The 20506-nt window shown below is 35.2% G+C and overlaps 1 protein-coding gene across 2 annotated transcripts in view; it reads right to left on the reverse strand.

The window, feature by feature from the left end:
* MS3_00003633 (uncharacterized protein) overlaps positions 1–16236 on the reverse strand; it is a 58431-nt gene extending 42195 nt beyond the window's left edge. The window contains exons 1-7 of one of the 2 annotated variants that reach the window (XM_051211477.1): positions 16115–16236; positions 16018–16079; positions 15856–15984; positions 15720–15818; positions 15604–15686; positions 15443–15569; positions 6535–6590 (exon numbers count right to left, since the gene is read on the reverse strand). In XM_051211477.1, coding sequence (XP_051071541.1) covers positions 6535–6590; positions 15443–15569; positions 15604–15686; positions 15720–15818; positions 15856–15984; positions 16018–16079; positions 16115–16157 — 599 coding nt within the window. In that variant the 5' untranslated portion in view covers positions 16158–16236. The remainder of the gene's footprint in view (positions 1–6534; positions 6591–15442; positions 15570–15603; positions 15687–15719; positions 15819–15855; positions 15985–16017; positions 16080–16114) is intronic. The other variant, XM_051211476.1, reaches the window with a different exon arrangement.
* Positions 16237–20506: the final 4270 nt, after the last annotated feature.

Here is a 20506-nt window from a genome sequence, read left to right on the forward strand (position 1 = left end):
AAAATAAAACTCAACGTTAGTTTTGAAATCAACTTGATCGACAAATTATTTTATAGATTAAAACAAAACGGTTTAGTACATGATTTTGGTTAATAGATCAACAGTTTTTTCTGAAACAGATACTCTGAGACATTAAGAAACACAGTTTGATTTCACTATCTTAATTACGGGACTAAATATAAACCTTTAAGTAAATTGATCTTCCGTAGGGTGTACATTTTTCTCACCTTCTTTTGTAGCCTATGACAAATATATTTTGCCAATTTAAAAGCTTAAAATCTCAACAAGTATGAAAAGTTTACTTTATGTAACACATCGTTATTGTTGATGAACGTCAGAAAACAAACATACATCAACCGAATTTGATCAGTAACTATCTTTGATCACAATACTGAATAGAGTACATGACTGTATCATGTCACAGAGCAGTGACATAATTATATCATAAACACTGTGGACTGGGCATTATAATAGCCTCCCAACATAATTCATCGTGGATTAATCAAGGATTAGAACAAAAATGATACTGTTTTGGACAAGTCTCATTATGGCAGCCAATATCAACTGCAGTAAAATTACATGTACGCCTGACTAATATCAGTCACATATGAATAATTAGACAAGCCATATATAGATATCCTTCAAGTCAAAAGTATCAACAATTTGATTTGATAAAATATATTTGGGTAAGTTAATTGATTATATTGTTATGGTGACATTAAGTAATTGAAAAAACTAACTTTACACTTTTGCCTTGTTCTTTACTCTATTTTCATCTAATTTTAACAGTAAGTTAACGCGCCCCTTAATTTAATTATCTCCCATAAAATCGCTTATTTTGATTAATTTTATTAATATTCACACCACAAATGTATCTAAGATTTCAATTTAGAATACTGTGGTAGATGGTGTGATCGATAATTAATGTCAGTACGTTTTCCTTAAATCATCTGACCTAAACTTGAAATACAAAGTTCAAATATTATAAAAATTAAGCTTTTTAAGGCGAATAGTCAATACTATTTTGACCTACTACACAATCGCAAATAGTGATGTAATATCATTAAAATTGATCAGTTGACCTGATCAAAACAAACTAACTAAACACATGATGATTTGGGAGTGTTTGTTATATGTGGATGAACAACGCATGTACATAAATTATTAAAAATAAACAGTTAATTAGATAAAGCACAATCTTGATATCGATTATTTCATATAAATAAAGGGCTAATGCAGAACGTTACAACATGCAAAACAATGCTAGATGATATAATAGATTGCTAGTCGTTATTGCATTCCCAACAGACTTCATTCCATTATAAAGATTATTTTAGAAGTAAGAATTCAGACTTGAAAACTGAAGACAAAAGGTTTTGCTTATTATTTTTAAAAACAAACCATAGACAGAACATTTTAAATGTGATTATTTATCTGATAGGATTCGAATCTTCCATATTTTTAGTTTTAAGTGCTGAATTATCGCTTTGTACGTTACTACTTCATAACCCTACTACGGAAAGGGTTTTCGGTTCGTCTTCAAAGGGATTACGTTTAAATTCCTTTTAGGATATTACATACGCGATTGGTAGGATGCTTCAGAAACATGAATACGTTAATCAGACAAATGATACAAAAGTGAAGTAAAAACTAGATATATTTTGAATGATCTTTTTTTCCGGTGATTTGAAGTAAAGTTGACTCTAGTTTCATATTGAGAGTGTGTAAGTAGTTCATTTAAACTATGCTATTGGAAAATGAAATTTTTTGAGGTCGACTCAGATCTTTAAAATTGAAATACGTAAAAACTCAGCGGGGAAAATGAATTATTGTTTGATATTTCATGGTTTAAGAAATGGCACATCACTGAAGGTCAAAATAGTTCAGTAATTATATATATATATATATATATATATATATATATATATATATATATATATATTTGCACAAAATAGTTTGGTTTTTAACTTGTAAATGATAGGCATGCATATTTTAAAGGGTAATTTAGTAACATCCTTGAAGACTATGAAATATTAGTTTTTACTTGCGAATTTGTATTCGCTTAGAATAGGTCTCATTAAAAATACAGTATACTATTCAAAACGATGTGTTTGATTTTTAGATATCGTTTAAGATAATTCATACACTGAAATAATATTTCAGGTGATTGTGAACATGAATCAATATATTAACATTAGACATACATTTCTAGTAAATGATTTAGTTTGATAAATAGGTTCTATCGTCACGTTTATTTTTATGCAATTTCGTTATATTTGCGAATGGTGCTTGTTTTAATAGAATGAACTTAACCATGCATGACCTATTTCGTTTATAACATAAATGTTTAAAGTAATGAATCGTCAAATAAAATGTGTTTCTTCACTTTGACTTTAAGAATAGATACTTTTTGTATCATGCAATTCATTTTATTCAGGGTCATTTTGTGATTAAAAGCACATTATGCAATTTATTCTATTTTATTATTACACTCATTATTTTTCAAATAAGACAGAAAACCAAAAAACGGACAAACAAATAATCTAAAAATGAGTTTATGAATCTCGTTTTCCGAGCACAACTAATATCATTTACATGAATTTCAAAATGTCGAATCATTCACAAACATTTCGGTCAATTGATAAAATATTTAAATTAACTCATTTTATATCTAAAAGCTGTAACATGTATATGATTGGTGTTTTGGGATCCTTTCTAAGAAGTCGTTGTACGTTTATAGTTTTGGTTCTGAGAGTTTCATCGTGTGATTAATATGCAAAAATTCACAAATATTATATTATGACATATTAAAAAAAGTTTCTTTCGACAAATCATGGTCTGATATCTATGCTTTTACAGCAATCTCTGATAATTATTGAAGTTATGATCCATTTATTACTAATACGTACCACTAAATTAACTTCAAGCAACTTTAATCAATATGAGCAATGCAGCTAACATACATACAAAATTATCTATTTTTACCATCATTACCATTTTCCATTAGGGAGATACAAAAGGCTATTAGAATAACATATATATCCATTAAAATGGTCGTTGCCAAACAGTACTGTCGATCGAAATATAAAATCAATGATTTGAAAGTCTAGGTTGTAGCCAAATTCAAATGATGTACGAAATTCTTGTTTTTTAGTGGCAATGGTTCATTTACTGATTTTAAGTGCTTACGAATCACCGTAGATTGGCAGAGAAGTCATGGTATTTTCATATACATGTTAAATGTTGTGAACAGATAGTGGTCTAAATTCAATTGACTCATGGTCGCAGCAATTAAAATTACTATAATATCCACAAACCCCTTCTGTTATAAATAAATGAATATATATATATATATATACTCATAAAAATTTACACCACAATGTTGTTACAAATGAATCCACCTAAAGAAACCACCAACAATCCATGGTTGACATTTGATTGTACATTACTTGTAATCAAAATAATGTAATAATTAGTAGGGGATAATTTTAAGCTCTGGCTCAGTGAACTAGTTAATCATGTGTATTCTAACGACACTTCAATTTATATGAGAAAATCGACTGCTAAAAATCTAGAATATTACTAGTGCAACTATTATTGCATACAAAAGAATGATGTTTTTTAAGATGACTCAAAAAGTCCTATCAACACCAAAAACGTGATGTGAAAAAATACAATTTTGTCAGTCAAATAACCATCAGAGTTAATTTGAAAATCAGTATATAAATACTTTTTTCCAACGGATGACCTCCATACATGAACATGAATAATGTACCGAACTTAAAAACCTAATCACTACTGATATGGTATACACATGGCTACTCATTGTTAGGTTCTGTACACTTGGCGAGCGAAATCCATGAAAATATCACATAGAAAGTATCTGTTTAAAATAGGCATAAAAATACATTTTTAAAGTCTCTAGTTAGATAAGCCAATACAATTCATTTAGAAAACGTGAAGACTGAACAGTTACATAAGATAGCATATATATCATTGAAATGAAAAAAAAGATCCAATATTTCATGTACCTGATGATTCCAATCTGCTTAACACACTTCTTTCATTTCTCTTCTCTTCATAATAAATAAAATAAATCTATGCAGTGCATAAACCAATAAAGAAACATAGTACATAACTGTATTTCAATACGAAAAAATAAAAAGCTAACGACCATGTGATGGCGATGTAAACTGAAGGCAGTGAATTAATAATATTATGCTAATTAACATTATAACTGTGATTATTTAAAATTATCGAGAGGCTAAATAACAACAACAACGACAGTTAAGAAAAAAATGTTTGTGAAAAACAAGGTGCAAAAACCATATCAAGCACGAAATAAGTGAAGTTATCTTTTAATGTATAAATGGTCGGATGTTTCAGATGTTGAACAACCACATTTATTTAACCTGAGAATAGTATTTAATTTGTACTTTAATGATGTATTCGTGTCGTAACCGCTTGTAATTATTTTTAGCCTCGTTTTAATCCGCTTAAGGTTTATTCCGTGTCTATTAACACATTTCATTAATAGATATTCTATTACAAATCTGATGGAACAATGATTATCAAATTATACGAATATTCGTCAAGATTAGAACGAATAGTTTGACAGTAATTATCAAAATTTGTAAGCTTATCAAGTATTAAGTCAGTAAGTACATTTCATTTCAGGGTAGCTGAAGATTATTTTTGAAGCTAGTATTTATTTTATGAACAGTATAAGAGTTGTTTCATACATTATGAACAGATGGAGCAATCTCAATTTAATTCTGTTGCGATCTTTCAAACTTTGGAATTATATTTTAGTAAAATAATAAATATAACAATACTGAACTTTTATTATCTGTGGAATATTACTTTAGTAACCACATAACCCCCCTAAGAAAACCACCTGTTTCGGTCTGGGCACCCGGGTAGTATCACAGCCCACATACAAGTTGACTTGTGTGGCGCACATGTATTTGGTGCCCCTTTGTACCAATAATAATGTGATCAAATAAATAATGACCATAAAATAAACTATTCAAATAAGGATTTTTATCAATTTCTGATACTTGATAGTATTACCCTTGAGGTTTGAACTTCTGCGTCAACTGCAAACATATATATAAGTTAGGCAGGTACGCCTATTATATAACTAATTTCTCTGCAACTCAATAATTTTTTTAAAATGACTTGTAATTAATATGCATTACTTTCGTTTCCTTCTAGCGATGCTGAAATTTAGACTACCAAAGCTATCAGTTAAATAATTATTAGATTTCTGAGGGAATTACCATAGCTATCAAATCTTCCTGCCTAATCAAATTATTTATTCACGTAGATGGAATACAGATTACTTGACATATGAAGAGATTCAGGTCAGTTTGTGATTAAAAAATTACAAGAATCACTAATAAGCTTTTCATATATTTAACGTGATTCCTCACGAAATAAACTAGATTAATGTTACAAAATACGGTCCTACGCTAGTCACTATATTCAGTTCACTACGCAATGAAAAAGTGGTGGTTAGCCCAAAACGCTCCAAACATAAGTCAACAATTACATCAGTGAAATTACGAAACTTCCGAATTCTCCAAGTTTCTTTTCCCTTTACTCCAAGTTTCCAAAGACTAATATTTCTTAAAACAGAGCTGTTGTTTTATTATTAATTCTAAGATTAATTAATTAATCTATTACACAATGCATTCATTTTAACTTTATTCAAGACAGTCTCATTATATTTTATGTTTTGTTTAACGTATTAAGTACAATAATCACACTAACTTTTAAATTATCTATCAATCTGGGGTGAGACCAAGTGATAATTTCAAAGACTAATAAACTTGCATATATAAAACACGAATAAAAATCATTTTCTAAGAATAAAATTGTGTATCCTGGTCTAATTCAAATTTCTTTCACCAAAAATATTCTATACATTAATTATTAGGTCCGTTTATTTGTAACTCTCTGTTACCATTCATTGTTTCACATAACAAACATTCGGTCAATACCATTTTTCAACAGCTGAGAATAACATATTTCGATATTTCTGTTGAATTTAAGGGTTGTAGTTTACTTATTAGCTTTATCTCACTACTCGTGAAATCTGTAAGTACAAGGGACATGCTGATGAATCAAACGCTTACCCAATTACATCAAGAACGTATTATAATAGCGCCTGAATTACATTGAGAGGAAAGCCATGGGAATGGCTTGTTCACAGAACACTTTTTAATTATTAAAAGTTCACATTCACCATTAGATTAAAATTTATTTATTTCGTGGCACTACCAAAGAAGTTCACTACTTATCATAAATTAAGGCATTATTTTAATTCTGACTGTACTTTGTGTGCATCAGCTAACATAGATTTAACTCCCAGAATAAGAGCGACTCTCCTCAGTGTTTTATATGAGGCACAAAAGTGTCAAATATCATGTGCTGTATGCAACTTTAAACTTCCAGTATCTGAACCAGTATTCCATTGTTTATTTGAGTGACCAAACTACATTAATTGATCAACACAACGCCAGAACTTACATTAAGCGATTGTTAATGTATAAACGACACTGTTGTAGCCCAAATTTTAATGTAACCTTAAAGGTCAATAAAATATAATAGTATATTAAAAACTGAATGTTTTAAATAAATGTTTGCTTCAAGACATGCCTTAATCAAGCTTTCTAGAAAACATGCATAAAAGATCCAAATAGAAATATTTGAGGTTATGTAGCCACATGTTGATAGAGTACATTTTCATGCTCACATGAAAAGATTTAACTTGTACGAAGAACAAATCACGGTCTTTTCGATCTACATTCATTAAACAGTCCATGTTTTCATAGATATCACGATGATAGAGTACGAATTACTAATTACTTCATAACACAATTTCGATAACTACCAAGACATTCAGCCATTCATAAACAACCTCGTATGTAGTAACTGTAATTGTTTTTTTATGAACACATAGCCATGGTTAACCATTCTCAGTGGTTCACCATTGACAAATAATTAACAAACGAACTCACTGATGCATAAATTCAAGTTGATTGTTTAGAACAGTTCAAATGTAAACGTAAGAGGTTATTATCAGTATGGATGATGACGTGTTTTGTAAGATGTATCAAATGTGTTACAAAAATGTGTGTAAACATTATTGGTATGCTCACCATTTAATAATAGCTCAAGATCGTTTACCTCACTTGGTTTATGCTATATATATACATTCATGTATAAGCATGTCGAACATTTACATCACATTTTACCTAAGCATTTCTAGAATATGTTCACTATCGTTATGCAAACATTTTGTTAGGGTAGAGATGTTTGGGTTTATATAAGTGCGAAATGAGGCTTTGGAATAAATCTCAACAAAAACTTAATTTTAACAAAGAATTATGAATCGTTTGAACACTAGAAATGTAAACCTTTTCAGAGCTTACATTGTCTTTGATGCTTCGATTTACAATGAGACTTCAGGAGACATACTGGAAAGTTATTTAGCCATTTTTTTAATTTAAAGCAACTGCTATACTGGCAAGATATCAAGTCATTTACGGGAAAGCTAATATAATAAGAGACTTATCATATCTTATTCTCTGTATATAAGAGACAGTAATTGAGGGCATGAAAAACGAGGTTCAAGTTATTTTATCACGGGAGTCTTCAATGTATTATTGATTTGTGGCTACATTAAAATCTAGAACACAGTTAAATTAAAGAGCAACGAAGTGAGGTTTTTTAGTCTATACTGTAAAGTAAGAGCAACGGAGTCACAGGATATTATTAGTTCAATTGGTAGAACACAGCTAATCCAAAAGATTTCGCCTCCCGAAAATGAGTCTCGGGGTGTGCTCACACAGTAACTACAGACTTCTAGTAAAATGGAGCGAAAATAATTCTAGTACAGAAGATTCACTTTTACTCACGTTCCCATAAATCGCTTGGTTTTAACTGTAATTTTTATTCAGTTGAAAGTAGTTCTATTTTAACCACAGTACCGTTTTAATAACAATGCATGGATGCCATTGCCTAGCGGTTTTCCACTTCGTCCACATATACTGTTTCTGGTATTCCCGTAGCCGAGTATACTAAGTTTTGTTAGGCCGACCATCTGACTATTTGGCGAGTTTTCTTAATTAAGTGAAAATGTATGTTATATTAACTCAGTTAACAAATACTAACATCATTTCATTGATCATAAAAAATGGATTATGCTTCAACATGATTGACTAAGTCGCGTGAATACACGATTACTTCCGCAACATCAATGGAATACTAAAAGCTTCATATACTGCATGGATACCTTAACCATGGGCCACAAAATATCGATAGTTCCATCATCAAGAGTTTTATCTTTGTTTATATTGGACCTAAAGGCTTTACTGACTTAAATGAAGTACAAGCCTGACTTTAAAACAGGCAAAATAGAGGTGTTTAGTGAATTGCTAATTATTTTTATAATATTACTGATCACGCATTTTAAAAATTAGCCAGGAAACTATGACTGATACACTATGAACTATTGTGTAATAAAATAAAATTAATCGACTGCTGGTTCTTCATTTTAGTTGTAAGGCTTTGCTAGACATGGAAAATTAAGATCTCAAGTCGCATACTTGACATATTACGAACACATTTTCTCATTATTTTCAGAGATAAGATGTGAATAAAAGTACTCCATGAATCTAGTATTTTATAGAAAGACTTTTCTTTCCTCAAATTTCTAGATATCGAGTACCTTGACCATCTAGCCATATTTATCAAACAATACTTTTGGGAGTAAAACTTAATAAAATGAGCGTTTTCTCATCGAGGTATAACAAAACAATACACATTAGCCCAACATTTGCTATTTTTGATGAGAACATAGTATACTTTTTAAACTGACTGATATTTTAGAATAGACGCAAGTCAGCTACAACGTAGGACCAGGCACATATGTGCATCGGTCAAGGTTGCCATACCGCATCAGCACAACAAGATGAACACCAGATTCATAGCAGTGGTTAGGTCAAAGGTAGTAATATATAAGAGAAAGATTGCATATAGAGATATAGTACAAGAAGAAAAAATTGGTTCGTAGAAAGAAAGATATGAAGTGATTTTAACCTCTTAGTTTAAGGGAAGACAGGGAGTGTATACACCGACGCCATTGTGATCGATTCTGAGCCATGTCACCAAGAGTCTCCAACCATTGGTTACGATATTCACGCGGACCCCAACCAAGTAGTCTGCATCTACCAACATGGCTCAGACTAAAAGTTCGTAACTTCAAGCACTGATGCCACGTTTTGGTTTGGCCGCCCCTAACTTTCTTCCAACCATTTCCAATACCGGATAGCATTGCACGTCGTGGTAATCGGTGTTCAGGCATACGTAACACGTGGCCCAACCATCTCAGTCGATGAAGATTCATAACCTCATCAACTGATTTACCATCATTCCCCAATACCCTGCGTCTAACCTCACTATTACTTACCCGGTGATCCCAGCAGATGCCAGCAATATTTCTAAGGCATCTGTGGTCAAATACTAATAGCTTACGAGTGTCTTCTACTCTTAATGGCCATGTTTCGCTGCCGTAAATTAAAACAGAACGGACTGCCGCGCAGTATACTCGTCTTTTTATTGATAGACGGATATCTCGCCTTCGCCATAGGTGACGCAAGTTGGCAAAAGCCAATCGAGCTTTTCGAATCCGTGCTGAGATTTCGTCCGATACCAACCCATTAGGGCTGATCAGACTTCCGAGATAAGTGAAGTTGTCAACGCGTTCGACTACTTCACTCCCTATCCTTAGTTCAGGTGTTAACGCAGACCAGTCCTGAAGCAACAACTTGCATTTAGAGAGAGAGAAGCGCATTCCAAACATCCTGGCATTGTTGCTCAGTGCTACCAGAAGACTCTGCATTTTGTCAGCGTCTTCACCAAACAGGACTATGTCATCTGCGTATTCTAAGTCGATAAGTGGACCTCCTGGTAGGAGATCAATACTCGAGAACTCAGTCGACGAGAAAGTTATTTCCATCAGTAGATCTATGATGAAGTTAAACAAAAATGGGGAAAGTGGACAGCCTTGACGGACACCACTTGAGTTTGCAAAAGTAGATGACAGTTCGCCATAAGCTATGACTCGACTAGTAGTGTTCGAGTAAAGAGCCTTTACAAGGTTTATGTACTTCTGGGGTACGCCTTTCAATGACAGACACTGCCACAGAATCTCGCGGTCTACCGAGTCAAATGCTGCTTTAAGTCGAGAAAGACCACCATTGTCGGACGCCGATAAGTATGCCTGTGTTCGAGAACCTGATGAATGGTGACTATTTGATCGATGCGACCACGATCAGATCTGAAGCCAGCCTGGTTTTCTCGTGTTTGCAGTTCACGAGTCTCAGTTAGGCGTCCGATCATTATCGAGGCTAGTATTTTAGATGCTATATTAGTTAAACTAATCCCTCTGTGGTTGTCACAGGATGATTTTGACCCTTTCTTATATATTGTGACGATAAGTGATTGTGACCAGTTAGATGGAATAACGTCTAACTCCCAGATCTTAGCTAAAATATTAGTCAACCTAATCGCTAAAATTAGACCACCATCCTTAAAGACCTCTGGAGCCAGTCCATCTGGACCAGCTTCCCTTCCTCGTTTCAGATTAGCAATAGCCTTTTGAACTTCAGCAAGAGTTGGGGGACCTACTTCAATGTTCCATTCACACTGTCTGGGAATGGAGGGTAGTTGTAGAGTAGCTGAAGGCCAGTTGAACTGTTCTCTGAAATGTTCCGCCCATCGTTCTAAACGCCTGGACTGAGAGCAGATGAGTGTATCGTCTTTTTCCGATATAATCTCACTTACACTTGACTTATTAATTCCAGTTTCTTTTATTAGTCTGTAAAGCTGTCTTGTGTTCCCTATAGTCGCCGCCTTTTCCATCTCTTTTGCTTTCGTTGCCCACAACTGCTCACGGTCGTTTCTTAGACTTTTTTTAACCTAGATCTGATTTGTTGTCGCTCTTCATCATGTTCGGAACCTGATGGGACGAGTTTGAGAGAATCCATCAGTGTGATAGACTTTGAAGAAATCCACTGGTTCTCTGAAACTCTGTGGTTTAAGTCGCTAATAGATGTCACTGCTGCTTCCAAAGCTGCTTGTATGTCTTTCCAAGCAACATCTGGGTCAGCCTCGTCTTCAGAACTACCTAATCGTGACCTCAGTTGTTTCTGGAACCTATTTTTGGTTTTCTCGTCACTCAGTTCAGTTCTAATGGGTCTTTTTACTGTGGCTTTTTTGCGTCCAGTGAGGCGCAAGCAGATGCGTGCCCGCATTAGGGCATGGTCGGAGTCCAAGCAGGTACTTTAGAATCAGCGACGATCTTCTACCGACTCTCCAACGATGACTGATGGCAATATGGTCTATTTGAGTCCATCGTTGGTTTGGTGCAGGCGGTCGCCACGTTAGACGATGTCTCTCCTTATGCTTAAAATTTGTGTTTGTTAAAAATAAGCGATTGTCTGAGCACAGTTGCAGCAGACGGTCACCATTATCTGTTCGCTGTGCCGGAATGCTAAAATATCCACCTAAATACCTTTCTGTTTGGTTTAAGCTGCCTATCTGAGCATTAAAGTCACCCCCTACGAGTACTATGTCTGAGCGTTTAGCTTTCTGAAGAAGTTCGGACAGCTTTCTGTAAAATTCATCTTTCACATCATCTGAGCTGCAGTCAGTTGGAGCGTAGGCAGAAACGACGAAAAGGCAACGACGTGTATCCCTATCCTTCCGAATTCTTACGGAGCCGTTTAGCCGAACAGCACATAGACGACTGTTGACGGGAATCCACTCTAACAGTGCTTGTTCCGCCCTCGTGCTTAGTGCTATGCCTACACCTGCCAGTCCACGAGAACTGGCCATCGGGACACCAGATACACGGAGGGTGTATCTCGTTGGCTCTCCGTTTTGCCGAGGTGAGATCAAGTGAATGACCACACTGGAATCCTGTATGCGTGTTTCGGAGACACAGCATACATCAATGGAAAGAGACTCTAGGGTTTTAGACAAGGGAGCCTGCTGACCGATTTGACATAGAGTGCGTACGTTGAAAGCTCCAATGTGTAGTTTGGAGCGAGGTTTCAGTAGACCTGGGACAGAGTTTTGAGCACTAGAATCGTTGGCTATGGTGACACTTGAGGAGGAAGCCGAAGGAGGAAGTTTAGGGTTGAAAGTCGATGTAGGAGGAATAATAGGAATTGAAGAGGAAGGTTGATTATGAATACAGTGGCCTTGGGTGCTGTTAGAGGTATGAGGGCGGTTATCACTTCCCGGTTGCCCACACCGTGGAAGGGTCCTTCTGGAGGTACCTGAAAAGGAAATTGGATTAGAGGTGGTCTCAGTGACCCGAGAGCGTGACCGCAGTGCCCAAGGGACAACCGCTTGAGGCCGGTCGCGCACGGCCCTTTCGTGGGAGGTTTTTGACGTGTTAGCTCCGTTCTTCAAAGGGCCTTACCGCCGGAGACGGAAATCCGTGAGGTAAGGTGAGGTGCGCATTTTTAGGGTCAACCTTTTCCAACCCCACCCCTCCTTGTGGGAAGGCAGCATCGCTGTCATGCTGTTTGTCTGAAGGAAACACCTTACTGCTGTCACACCTCTGTACAGTCAGCAGTATGACTTCGCCTTCGGATCTTGGGTTTGTTGCTTTTAGTCTTACTGCTCTTCAACCGACCTGTTTGACATGGTAGGACCTTGAGGAACGGTTGTTCCAGCCAGTATAGCTCGGTTGCTTCATCACGATAGGCAAGCCCGACCACCACGTCAAGGTAGCAACAACGGTCGGGGAATAGACGCAAAGTAATAGTCGAGTTACAAAACTTCTGTAAATGAGACGGAGTGTCCAGTTAGTTGAAGACTGAGTAGCATTAGTTTCACCTATCTCGGCTCGTAGCAAACACATATATGTTCAGGTAGTAGTTAATTCATATGTTCTATTTTCGACGGATTTTGCAGCAAAACACAAGTTTTATATGCTATTTAAAAGTTTCTCACTTGAATACTTCTTACTCTAAAATATATTGTGTTACATCCATAAAATAATATTCCAAGCTCACTAGGAAACGATATGCATTGATCTCCTTTGATATTTCAAAGAGTAGGTTACGTTCTAAATAACTGCTGCAAGTATCTGTTTTTGAAGATCATTTTTCAGTTCTATGCAGATACATGTAATGTTTTTAGTTCATGGTATACTAGGGTATTAGTTTTATTGAAACAATCAAGCCACCTGACCGATCGTGAGCAAAGTATGACCTGACATAGAAATATATCGGCCCAAGTTGTAAATTAATGTCACGAAGTAACCACGAAGGGTGTCAAAGCAATAAAAGTAATGTTAATCTTAGTGATAAGAAAGACTGTGCGTAGGAAATATGAACCAAGAAAGAGAAACTGAAAAGTTTAAATTAATTTTGAAGTTTAAAACCTAATAGTAAACAAGGATGAGTTGCATCTGCTTGATTACGACCAGTTCCTGCCCATATCACGAAATACCTTCAATCATAGCTACAGTGTTTACCCAAACTACAAACAGGTTGTCCAAGTCAGTAAAAGTTCTTTGACTAAACAGTCATTGACATTATGAACTGGTGAACTTTCTTCGTTCGGCATTTGTTAACTTTCTTCAAACCTAATTCTGAACCATTTGAAATCTTCAGTTGAGGCAAGAGGTGATTCAGAATACTTAATATATGCCCAAGCCACCTCAGTCACCGAGGGTTTCCAGCTTTGTCAATTCATCTGTCCAATTTTTAGCACACCAGGAAGTTTTAAATCCCCTCCGAACATCTTGAATACAATTAGCGATCTGCCATAAATAGTTAAAAGTAGCCTTTATATATATATTTGGAGGAGATTATCACGTCTCCCAAGATAACAGTTAAGCCTTGGTCCTGTATGTAAACTATTCAGAACTAAATTTTGCACTCTGCGCCATTCGTCTTTCATCTCCGAAAACCCAATCAAGCTCCGTTTAGAATGACAGACTTTGAATATATTACATATTAACAGTATGAAAACATTTGTCCTGAATTCACAAAACAATAGAAAGATCACTAAAATCGTATACACCTAACCGTCAAATATGAGAAGTAATTTTGAACCACAAATCGAACATTTGTCGGATTATTAAAGATTTGTGGCTAGATTTTAAGTTTCACAAATCAAAACAACTTTTCTTGATATAGACCTTATTGAGATTTAAAATTTTTTCAATAAATAAAATAGTTTATAAAATATATATAAATATCTTTGTTAATGATTTTTCGATGAAAATTAATATTTTCTCGTGTATGATTTAGCCGCGATTTTTATTCTAGACAGTATCCTCTACAAATAAGTTCCCTAGTAATGAAAAATTGCATTTCCCGTCAGACCAAACTAATGGAAAATGTTGTGGTTAAGATCACACTTACATATGATTCCTGCAAAATCTTTTCTCAGTACACTTTGAAAACAGAGCAATAATCTAATCTGAATGTAATCTTAAAATATACGGACATTAACCGATCGGCGCTTACAATAAAACATAAATGCCTAGATCCCAGGAAATCATGAATTCCCTTAAACCATTTATGCTCTTCTTTGTATGTTATACAAAAATCTAGACAACTAGAACGTCACCCTTTGTTTAACCTGGAAAGCATATTTCCGCCAAATAAGCCTTTTACTCAAAACAAAAGGATATTTTTCTACCCCCTGTGGATTAGTCGATTATAGAGCTACTTCGAATACTGCCCTTACTCATGGGTCAGTCTACTGCCACAAAAAGTAGAAATCTATCAAAAGACTGGCCGATCAAGTTTCAGCGTTTTTTTAATTCTCTATGATAACCTACCGTTCAGCATCATCAAATCTCACGCTTCGTTAACGCAATGATAACAAGTTGCTATTGATAAGTTATACATATCTTGAGTTGTTGTCCTATTTGTAGGACACTGAAGATGAGCTAAGGCAAATGTATCACATCTCGTTTATTCTCGTATACAGGAATGAATATGTGTTGAAAGCTGCGTAAATGCAAGTCAGAATTTCAATTATAAGACATACTACTCACTGAAAAGTGTTTAAGTCAAATAAAAATGGGGCTTCTGGTTTAAAATACGAGCTTTTCCACTTAACGGCAAAATGTAACCGTTACCGCAATACTCAGTATTTGACAACAGAAACGTTTTCCGCTTAGTTATTTTGCCAACAAAATGTCCCTGATTTTGACCAATTGTTGTGGAAAGGCTTTCATTATTATCTTTTGTAATATCTTTATTTGAAGTATAAGAATTCTCAAGTCACTAGAAACGACATAATATATCTAAATGTTTTTCAGCTAAATTGCAGATAATAACAAATAAATAATCATATAAACTCAAAGAAATTTAAAAGTTACAGAATACGTTTTTCTCACCTTTATATATCCAACTGGGTCCAAAAGTATATTTTCTGGTTTCAGATCTCGATATATTAGGTCAAGATAGTGCAAGTATTCGAGAGCTAATATGACCTGGCTTGCGTAAAAACGCGCTGCAGACTCACTGCAGTCAAAAAAATGTTAAGAACAAAATCTACCTAAATCGGCCCTTTCTTCGCAGATAAGAAAACATTTCACCTCCAGAGACGTATTCCAGTCCTAAAAACAAGTAAACTTCATTCTACTTACTAGTTTTATAAAGTAACATACAAACCTTGAAACTGTATTCCAGCCGAATCAGAAAGGGAAAATCGATGGCTTGTAAAATCCTCTTCTCATTAAGTGTGTGTTGAACTTGTTTAAGTTTTATTATCTATTTCGATGTAAAAATTTAGAGAAGCCACTGATACTTTTGCTTTGTCAAGGATTTTTAACGCGAAAAAGTTGGATGTCTTTTTATGCTGTACAAGCATAACACGACCAAAAGATCCTGTGCCCAAGGTTCGCAGTTGTTTGAATTCATCTAAAGACGCTGGTTTCTTCAACAATTACATCATATATTGTTTCTTTACTTTAACAGGATGTTCATAGTTTTCTAAGTAGTTGCGCTTTGCTGTCTCCAGATACTCAGCGACTACGAGTCAGGTTAACATCTCGAAGTCAACATACTTTCTTCGGAAATGCATTTTCTTGCGGCATGAGAATTTCCCATGTGTCAAAACGAACTACCAGCGAGAACAAAAATGTATAACATACCACGCGGTTTATTTTTGTATGTAATTGACCTTCGTTCTGCCACCTCAGTTAAACTAAGAATTTTCTAATCGTTCGATGACATGTAACCAAGTTTTTTTATCTGCTATAGCTGGACTGACCAGAATATTGCTAATCATTTGACAGATTCTTATCAGGCTTTCCGCCTTTGTTTTGTGAATAACGTCGGTGAAATTACACTAGACCTCAGGCTGAATATATTTATACCATAGCAAACTTAAGACTGAAAGTTGAATAACTTGACTAACTTTATGAACACCATAGGTTATGAACATCAAGTGCTCTGTTAGCAGCATGATTACAAAAAATGAGATGGTGAATCTGTAGTTTATATACACAGAAACAGTAAATTCTACTTATTACGTCATATCACTAATATGCTTATTTGTATCCTCCGAAGGTACCAAGAGAGTAGAAAAACGTGGTCATCACTTTGGAGAGAGACAAGACGGGAGTTCATCCTTTAACTGAATCTCTTCTCGGTTAAGCATTTATAATATTTTCATTCAACTAGAGAGGATGGGAACTGTTTATTGAAGAAGACACGTAAGCGAAGGTGGACAGATATCCACATGCAATATATTTTTTGAGTACAATCTCATGTTCCTAATTGTCATTAATTTAGTAGAAGTTTGTCTACAAAAGCAGAAGTTCGAAATAACATGAGATTATAAGAGGAAACCTTATAAGGCATACTGTTTCCTCACTAAAAACTTTGAGGTTATTGTTTTGGCCACTTTAGGAGCTAGTAATTCTCAAAATCAACGACCGTTCGCAGTTAAATAAACAAGCCTGAATTAAAAAACACAATGCTCTAGTTACACCTCGCAATTTAAACCAACCAAATTATTATATAACATTAAGAACAATCATGACGTCATCATGGATTCTTTTTGTTCTAAAAAGCAGAGCATTGTGATTTGTTGACCACATGACTTAAGTCGAAATTACATAATTATTTGATGACTTGTGTGTAGACAGACCTAACTTTTTGAAGGGAATAAGATACTCTGGGATTTTTATGCTATTATTGTGGCCCGACATCATTATCAGAAATTATGTAGAAGTGTCCACAACACATCTGGTAGTACTTCTTCGTCACATCAAACATACGATAAGAGAAAGTAAAAAACTAAAATATCTATATCTTTATGTCGATATGCCTCATGTATTAGGAGTAACACCAGTAACACCTTCTATTATGAATCGTACCCACCAAGTGAAACCAAAGGACAGAAGAGAGGAGGTTCGAAGATATATTAGATAGGCTATCAATGTATCGAGGATGGACTGATCTAATCTGGCTAGTGATTGCAGGAAATGTTGAGCACGGCGTTTGCGCTCGTGATCTGATACAGATGCATAACCGAGCGCCTTCAGCTGAGTGAGTCTATTGTCGAAGACTGACAGAGCTACTTGTTTTAGGGATTTATTTATCGTTACACCTCCTTTATGCATATAGATTCTGTCGGCTCTTACTGACGCGAAACCTTCAAAATCGAATTCCATACTGTATATAGAATGAATCACCCAAGTTTCTGTGACTGCGATTACATCCGGTTTGACAGAGTTTAGCTACTTATTGTACAAGCTTCGGGCATCTGTATAACAGATCGGAAGCCCATTTAAATGGTTTCGTGCTGCACCCAGAGTGGTTTCAGAATCATTCCTATTAGCAAAAAGGATTTTGTTTGTTTTTCGAATAAATTTTCATTATAAGTTCTTTATTATATGTAATACAAAGGAAAGCCGAGATGAAGCAAACTGTTAACTGGTGTCCTACGTGCGATAGTCGCTTAAAAGTCCTGGAAATCTTAAACTTCTTCCAGAATGCGCTGTTTTAAGTTTATTTTCCGATACTGCCAAAGTATCAACGCGCGTGTTGGCTGTCGGATGAAGTTTTATAAGTGTTAGAGCCGTGTTGTTCGACTGTACGATAGAAAGTCGATGTGGATAAGACTTCTTTTTTATAAATACGCAGCTTTAGGGCGATCGATGCTGATACTATCGTTAGTTCATTTCTTATCGACTATATAGTACTTGAGTTCACGTTGAAGAACTTTGAAGGGTCTTTCGTTGTTCGCTGTCCTTTTTGTTCTATCGTAACCATGTTGAAGAACATGGTGCTCAAATTATGGAAAACAGTTTTCTGCTTTTCTTTTTAACAAATCAAATCCATCAAGAGTTAAATATTGACCATCCATTTTTTAGCTTAACCATAAAGCTTTATTTTATCACGCAGAGTAAGGTACTTCTGATGAAGAAGACTCTGGTGTTTGAATGAACTAATGATACCTTTGTACTCGTTGAATGCTTCATTTCGAATTTCAAATGCAGTAGGCAACGCTCCAAGGATATCGCGATTCTTTTTGCGCTACTTTCTTATTTCTGCTATGTGCACAGCCAAAATTCGAAATGATTTATAAAAAATTTGAAAGTTTATTTTCCATTTTCACAACCAAATGAAAAGTGGTTTTTCCCTTTTGCGGTACATGGTATCGCTGAGTCCTTGAAAATTCATTATTCAGGTGCTGCTTTAATAGTTTTTCCGTATTTGCGTCGCAGACTAGCAATTATTTCCCCTTAAATTTACACTGAGGGTAGGCAAACATTTTATTTTTATATGAAATAACATGATCTAAGCATATATCGTCACAAAAATTGTTTTGTCGTCAAAGCTACCAAAACTGCGCACCAAGTAACGATACCATGATAAGATTTATCGTTTTTCCCTTCTTTATTGCAACTGGCTTATTTTCACTGTCTTGTCCGACGTTTATGGCAGAAATAGGTAAATAGTGAAAATATTAGCTGTCCTGAGTGTTGTAAATGTTATGTATATGATATATATTGGCATGCATTATGAATTCATAGGTTGGATGATGGCTACGATATGGGGCATTTGTTCGTCTAGTATAAGCTGTTAGGTTGTTTTGATACTGCATTTGTAATGGACTGTTTTGTAGAACATCGAATGAAAGTTAAACACCAACCTGATGTACTTAACCAAAACGCAAGAATAATTCTTAAGAATTGGAAGTTATTTATTAATGGACCATTTGTGCTGGTTTTAAACTTTATTAAACGTCTTCATTTGTAACGCACCAGTCTTTTAATTACGGCAATGCTTATCTAGCGTGACAGACCGGAATTCGACCTAGTAGTATAGTACACCATGTTCAGGTTTGCAGTATTTGGTAAACGGTCTGTATGACTAATCGCATGTGCGCCAACCTAATAAATGTTACAACAATTATCCCTATGTCTCACAACCACAAAAGACTTCAAAGTACACTCTTCCTGCCGTTACGCTATAAGAACAAGTTAATGGTCATATAAATGAATCTATGTAAAACTAAAAAGCTTACAATTTTAGAACTTGTTATCAAGAAGCATAGCTATGGTCAGTGAGCACAATGGATTCTGACGAAGTAGCTTTATCATTAACACCGACTGAACTCATCACTTGTGCGCATATGTCTTCCGATGCTTCGAAGAATGAACGGATGAGTACTTGTCAAAGATTCACTAAGAGCATGGGTTGAGTGGTAGTTTTTAGTGAACTCCTCTAGCAGATCATCACTCCCTGTAGAGATTGACACGTTGTCCATCGCACGAAGAACCAAGTCCATTAGGTATTTCCTTGTCCACCGGCTGCTATGTCGAATTAAGTCTACAATGCTTATAGAGACAGAGGAACACATACTTACCTTCACGAATTAGATCTTTAGAACGTGCATACAAAATATGGCAACAGGGCAGCATGTAGTCAGGATTTCGGAACCACAGAAAATAATTTGTACAGCTAACATTAACCTTTCTGAATAATGTTCTTAAGACATGGAATGAACAAAGTATTATGTTGGAATGACTGTGTGCAGACTGTACCGCTGAAATTTCGGTCGCTGCCGAATCCATTACGAAAGTGCGCGCATGATAAGTACCTCATATCATGTCTTTAAAGCATTCCAGTAGTCTTACGAGATCTTTGCGTCGTTCTTGCCTGCAAAGAGCGTACATAACAGTGCCTTTGCTCAAGACTATCAGTAGCCACTAGCTGGAACACTGGAAAACTTTGAGATAAATTTATTATTAATCGTTACTTACCCACCTTTGTTGATCTGATAAGTCGAGTCAGTACATACTGCCTGGGTACAACTGTGAATGCGTTATGGCGATATCGCCCATGGTAAGCCGTTTATGGAACTTCCAAGAAACCAGGTGCCGTAAGCTACGAGTTGGCGTATGACTCAAAAGAAACGTTCTTAAATATAAGTCCTCACTTAA

This window comes from Schistosoma haematobium, chromosome ZW (genome assembly GCF_000699445.3).
Source record: "Schistosoma haematobium chromosome ZW, whole genome shotgun sequence".
Classification (NCBI taxonomy): Eukaryota; Metazoa; Platyhelminthes; class Trematoda; order Strigeidida; family Schistosomatidae; genus Schistosoma; species Schistosoma haematobium.